At 37.2% G+C, this 6,911-nt stretch overlaps 1 protein-coding gene across 1 annotated transcript in view; it reads left to right on the top strand.

Annotated features, from left to right (window-relative positions):
* The first annotated feature begins 1,043 nt into the window (after positions 1–1,043).
* LOC107300679 (alkylated DNA repair protein alkB homolog 8) overlaps positions 1,044–6,911 on the top strand; it is a 10,821-nt gene continuing 4,953 nt past the window's right edge. The window contains exons 1-4 of the mRNA XM_015829984.1: positions 1,044–1,153; positions 3,637–3,810; positions 5,364–5,604; positions 6,307–6,438. Of these exons, the coding sequence (XP_015685470.1) occupies positions 3,676–3,810; positions 5,364–5,604; positions 6,307–6,438 (508 nt within the window). The 5' untranslated portion in view covers positions 1,044–1,153; positions 3,637–3,675. The remainder of the gene's footprint in view (positions 1,154–3,636; positions 3,811–5,363; positions 5,605–6,306; positions 6,439–6,911) is intronic.

Here is a 6,911-nt window from a genome sequence, read left to right on the forward strand (position 1 = left end):
GCAAATAGGGATGTGCACTACTGGAAGATCTGAAAGGCCAGGTTAGGGATAAATCGTCATGGAGAAAATTTACCTATGTAGTTGCTGAGCTGAAAATGACTTGATGACACATATTCAATTAAAATCAATATTTGATAGCAACTTAGAAACTGATATACGGGAGAAGTTAAGGAAGGACAATATCTTATTTTTCTCTATTAAAATTTTTACCTGTAAGTCCATTGAAAAAAAATCCAGCATTAGTACGTTTTAAAACCAGGGTATTCAATGAGTATTGTACAATATAAGCTTCAGGAGACTTCTACTAAGGGGTTAAATAGCTGGGCGTTCATAAGCATGATGGGAAATGTAGGCAACGAGGTTCATGGGAATTGCAGTTCTGCCCTCCAACATGGCTGCCTTCTGCTAGGTAAGGGGATCCTTATCTGCTGTGCTCCCTCTTGAATATTTTAAAAATAACTGAGAAAAGTTACTTTTTTCAGGGTAAGGGGGTAGAGTTTAGTTTAGTTTAGGGAGATTTCTGTCTCTGACTAAAAGCCTGTAATTGCATCGGAGCTTTTGCACAATACATGTTGTATTTCAGTTACTGGAAATAGAAATATTGGCCAAAGCAGTTCCTCCAGATATCTGTCCAAATTTCTTAGCTCATCTAATCTGGTGTGGTTGAAAATTGTAATCAACTGGATCGGAAAGACTGAGAAGAAATAATCTAAGACGAAATAGTGAGTCTATCGGTACTGTGCTTGTTACAAAAGTTGTGCTAAGCATATTTATTTACAGTAGTTAGAGGAAAAAGTTTCTTTTCTTTCCCTATTAAATACCCTTAAACAAAGATGTGGTTTTATATGGCCATGGTAAGGCACAAAAATTGAGAATCCTTATTAGCAGTCATAGAATGCTTGCAACACAACGTCGAATCACGTGTTGAGGAAGCATGCAAATACATCCCATGGAGCCCCTTGGTTTCTATATGTTTTCTGACATTGGCTGGGTTTATCATGTTTGTTCTTCTTTAGCTTGTTTCTTTCTTTATTCACAGTGTACTGTTTTGCTGTTCAGAGTAATTGAGAAGTTAGGTGGTGCCTAAATCAAAACTATGATGATGTTTGAAGAGAAAGGACTGAAAAGGTCCTGAAAGGCTCTTTGTTGCCAGGTATTATTTCAGCGGGGTATTTTTAATAATATATGCTGCTCGATTTCCTCTAGTCTAGCCTGAATCCTAATCATGTTTCCCTGAAGATCTAGTTAATATAGCAGAGGTCTCCCATTTCTTTCCCTCACTGTAAATTGTGTTAATGATATATATAAAGCTAAAGATTGGTCTTTTCCCCGGGGGAAAAAAAGATCCTGAAATTCAATAGTGGCATTCTTTGATTAAAATGTGTTATTTAGGCGCCTATTCATAGCAACGTGTACTATAAATTTAAAATATTTTGTTCAATATGCCTGTTGACACACAAATAACATTCTTTGATCCAGATGTCAAAGAAGCAAGCTGTATTTATTGTTCTTATCTGAAAAGGGATCAGTCAAAATTTTATAACCAGTATTTGCTCTAACCTCATTTGAAAATAAGTTTTTAAAATCTGATAAAAGTTAATAAAAGGCTGTGTTTATATTGAATTGTTTGTTCTCTCCAATTGTCAATTGCCTCTTCATAGTTCTATTCTGTGTAGTAGTCTTTTCCAGACCTGCTACAGAAGAAAGAACATACTGGGCACTGAGTTGTTTCTGTTATGTTGTATGTTTGTGTTATGTTTTTATATAAGAATCTAAATGCTAGTTACGTTTTCCACTGAAAATTACCCGTTTATTCAACTACAATTGCCTTACTTATTAAATAATAGTGAAGTATAACAAGTAAAGCTTGAACTGTTGCTAACAGAAAAGTTACAGAGGCTCTTGCTGAAATGGCAAAGATTTCGGCTTATTTGAAGGATCACTCAAATGAACAATTTTTATCAATATGGAGAAGATGGATTGTTTATATTCAAAATAAACATAGAATGGTGGAATATAAGTTAGGTTTTTAGATAAAAAATTCTTTTTTTATACATATATATATATTTCACCTACTTATGTAGAATATCACTTTGTGGAGTTAGGGATATTAATACAAGGTTACTTTTAGTTGAATAGTATCCTGGGATTAGGTTTGGGAAGTCCGGGTGGGGGGTGGGGGGGGGTTTCAATTGTGATGTATTTGTGATGTGCTTTTTTTATGTTGAAAACAATAAAAAAAAATTTTGAAAAAAAAAAAAAAGAAAAGTTACAGAGGTGTGTGTATGTTTAATCATCTTTAGTCTTGAAACTAAACGTGCAGAAATGAAATTGAAAATGGTTAGGTTAGAAATGATAAATAGTGTCATTGCACCATCTGCTGGTACACAAAAACAGTCTTTTAAAATGCTTTGAAGAAAAAAGTTATTTTCCTAGTGTGAAACTAACAATATATGCATTTGTTTAGTATGAAGTTATATGTTCAGTTCTCACAGGTAAGCAACCAATTTTACTGTATTATAAAACACCAGTTTTATAATATTGTATTATAATACTGTATTATAAAACACCAGTATTATAAAACACCAGTTTTACAATAGGAATGGCATATAAGGAGCAAACCTAACTATTTTTATAATAATTTTTTTTATTTTGCATTCTGAACACATTGCATAAATTAAATAGATTTGATTCTTTGAATGATTTATTGAGCTTTTATAATTTGTGATCAGGGAGAAAGCAAGGAACTGGCATTTTCATCATCTGCAAAAAGGTGTTCAAAGCTAATATTTTAGTTTTAATAGATTTTGTTTATAAACATATCTTTTTGTATGTTTTATATACATACATAATTTGTTGCAGAATATATTCAGTTTCAATAAATCCTAAGGTGTAAAATTCCTTACTAAATACTAATTTATAATATATTTATGTGCAGATTAATCCTTATAACAATCCTATAAAGTATGCTATTATTTTTATAAATATAAAACTTAAGCAGTGTTGAATCTTGTAAAAAGGTAAAATTTCTGAATCAGCTTTGATTTCTAGTCACTTCAGGGAAGAATCCACTTTGTTTTGTTGACAACAATACAGGAACAGTTCGTCATTATGTTCTGGGATGATTTTTCGATTTTCCAGCCTAGGAGATAACTGTAGGATTTCCAGGGGTCTTCTATCCTAATGCTAACCAGATAAAACCCTACTTGGCTTTTTAGAATTGGCCATGATCAAACCTGCTTCATTTTTCCAGATAGATCCCTGATTTGTTCGGTCTTACAGAATTGTTTAGGTATTACCAATAAAGGTGAATAGTTCAGGGTTGAAATGAGGGCCCTTGGATTTTAGAGAGCACCAAGGATCTCTTATTGTTTAGGTGTCTTGGCTATAATCTATTATCTTGAGTGGGGCCATCATATGTAAATTCTGATGTCTACAAATTCTGCTTCAAGTAGAAAAAGGTAGCCCTTGAGCTATTCTTATCCCAAAATAGTTAGCCACTTGTAAATCAAAACTGTTATTACAATATATGTACCGGTAAATAACCTGTGTTCACAGTATGGTTGAGTTTTCAGTAAAAAAAATAATTGGAATTCTGGTTTTTTTCTGTACTGTTTCTTTCTTTCTTTTTTTTAGGAATCCCTTTTTTGGCACTTCCTACTTGTTCCTTTCAGTATGGAACTAGATGACATCACTCTACAGAACAAAAAACTAAGCAAAGTAGAAAAAAAGTTGCGACAAAAACAGATGAAGGCCAGATACACCTTACTAAGGCATGAGGGTATTGAGTGTGTATCATACCCTACTAAGGTGATTAGAAATTGTACTCTTTATGAGAGTATGTATTCTTTGGTTGAATTCACATATTGCATTAAGCATAGCTTACGATTTTACACAAAATAGGATTAAAGCATAGTTAGCTAGGTTTGTATAGCATCCTAAACCAAAACTCAACAAATCACTTTACTTCTTAGTAAGTTGCATGAACCAAGTCTGGAGCATGGTTTTAATTGACTATTTATATGCCATTATCTTGGTATAAACTCTTATCAAACGCATGGTAGATCTCCAGAATTATATTTCTCCAGTCTGATTCTTAAGGTCTTTCAGTACCCATCACCACTGTAATCAAGTCTATCCCCCTAGCCTATTGTGATTTATCCAACAAACTATAGCTTATACTTTGATATGTGATCCCAGCTGATGGTTCAAACTGATGCATATCTTAACTAAGCCATTTTTAATTGAACAAGTGATGATAGTCTTGTTTGCATAGAACACTAAGTTGGAAAATATGAATCTGCATGAATCAATAAGTCACTGTCTGAGAACCAGTGTGATGTAGTGGTTATGTTGTTGTACTAGGACCAGAGGCCACTGGCTGACTTGGGCTGATTTGAGGTGATTCTCTCTCAGTCAAACCTGTGTTCTAGGGTTGTAGAGCAGGAGTGTCAAACTTGCAACATCACATGATGTGTTGTGATGTAATGTGACTTTTTTTCCATTGCCGGCAATGGGGTGGATGTGGTTTTGCCATGACGCATCCAGCATGTGGGCCGGCAGTTTGACACCCCTGTTGTAGAGGGAAAAATTGTAGGAAGAACAGCTATAAATGCTGCCTTAAGCTCTTGAAGAAAAATGGGATACAAATCTAGAAGCCAGAAACCAATAAACCATACTGTGATTATGTTATGTGTAAAGAAGGCCAGTAACGTAAAAGATGTCTACGTAGATGTGCACAAATTTCATTGAGTGCATGAATATTAATTGTAATACAAGACTATTTCAAATCTGAAGATTTTATATAGATCAGTGATGGCAAACCTTTTAGAGACTGAGTGCCCCAAAACCACCCCTCCACCCTGTCCCTGCTCCGTCCTGCCCACTGGGCCACCCACCACCTCCACGGCCCGCCACAGATCACCCAGGCATCCCAGCAGCGCCATGGCGGCCACGCCCTCTGCCCATGCCCCGCAGCATCATCTGCGCGCGATGGGGCGCAAGGGCAGAGTCTTGTCCCTGCTGCCTGGCTACCATGTCCTTGGCTGCGCTGCTTCGCGTGGGCCACGCCCAGGGGTGACTCTCTTCCGGGGGGGCTGCTGGTGAGGAGGGGGCCGTGGGAGGAGGCAGGGCTGGGGAGACGGTGCGTGTGCCCACAGAGAGGGCTCCGAGTGCTGCCTCTGGCACCCGTGCCATAGGTTCGCCACCACTGATATAGATATTTAGAATTGATGAAACAGAAGTTCTGGGGCAGTGGTCTCTTTTCCATTTTTAATTACTGTATTTACAGAATGCTGTTTCCAGATGAACTAACCAGTGTTAATTATTCATACCTGTGTCTCTCTTATTTTCTCCTTCATTAGAGTCTGGTTATTGCCAATGGAGGTCTGGGTAATGGTGTTGGCAGATTCCAGTTGCACTCTCTGGTAGAAGAATGTGGACAAGTAGAAAGCCTATTAATGCCTCCAAATAAACCCTATTCATTTGTGCAGTATGAAAGGACAGCTTACTCCAAGCAGGCCTATGACTCCCTCAATGGAAAGGAACTAATATTAGACAACTCCAGCCAAAAGGTTGTTCTGTACTTCAACTATGTAGAAAAAGGTATTACTGAAGAAGCTTGCTTTTCTACTCTGTTTTTCTCAACATACTGTTCATGAACTTAGTTCATACCTCATGAAGCTCAGGGAGGCATTGATCAGTTTTGAAAAATTAGCTTGATGAAGCCAACACGAACACTTCTAAGGGCCATTTTATCGTGAGATTTTCTGCTAAGCAGATCATAGATCTTCTTCACAATCAACAGTGAAGTAATAAAAGTTAACTTTGGCCAGCTTTCTTAACTTTTCTCCTGCAGATGTGTTGGACTGCAATGCCTACAGCATGGGCACTGGCAAGGAATGATGGGTCTTGTAATCTTCCAAGTTTGACTCACCTAAGGCTTAAGTAATGTTATAATTTTGCTCTGTATGGATATTTTTTTCTTTCTACTTGCATTACTTTACAGTATTTGTTGCCTGTTAGCCACAGGTTATCAACAAATGTTATAAGTAATTGAAAGAGACCATTGATTGCAGTTGATTTCTCATCTGAAACAAATGCCCCAAGTAATGAACTTTGCTTTGAAAGAATGATCACAAAATCAATGACATCTTTGGGCCCCAAACAGAGAATATTGTGTGTAGCACAGCAGTGGAAACCAATCTTGTTTCCCAGAGATCTTTAGTAGGTCCAAAATTGTTTTGGATATTACTATTTAATCCACCCAAAATTAAACAGGAATGTTGTTTTCCTGAATGTTTCTAGTTCCTTGGGAAGAAATGAGCCCTCCAGCCTTGCCTCCTGGTTTGAGAGTAATTGAAGAATTGGTTTCACCTGAAGAAGAAAAGATGCTCCTGGAAAACATTAATTGGACAGAGGATGAGGTCATTCCCCTTGGTATGTCATTCTAGCCAATTCTAACAGTAAGTAAGCCAGACTGTGGGTGTTTTGATTGTGCCTTAAGTTCTTGAAAGACAGGTGATTACACACACACACACACACACACACACACACACACACACACACGTGTTTGTGTGTGAATAAAATTATAGCACCTGTCTTTCAAGAACCTAAGGCAAAAGCAAAACACACAAAATCTATGATGTATTTATGATAATCTATGATGTATTTATGATAATCTATGATGTATTTATGATCATCTATGATGTATAAGGTTGTTGAGAGTGTGGTTGCACGGCAATTCCCTCGGCACCTGGATGAAGCAGTCTATCTAGACCCATACCAGTCGGGCTTCAGGCCGGGACACAGCACGGAAACGGCATTGGTCGCGTTGGTTAATGATCTCTGGAGGGCCCGGGACAGAGGCTATTCCTCTGTCCTTGTTCTTTTGGACCTCTCAGCGGCTTTTG

Source organism: Protobothrops mucrosquamatus, unplaced genomic scaffold, assembly GCF_001527695.2.
Source record: "Protobothrops mucrosquamatus isolate PMUCROS unplaced genomic scaffold, P.Mucros_1.0 scaffold7940, whole genome shotgun sequence".
NCBI lineage: Eukaryota > Metazoa > Chordata > Lepidosauria > Squamata > Viperidae > Protobothrops > Protobothrops mucrosquamatus.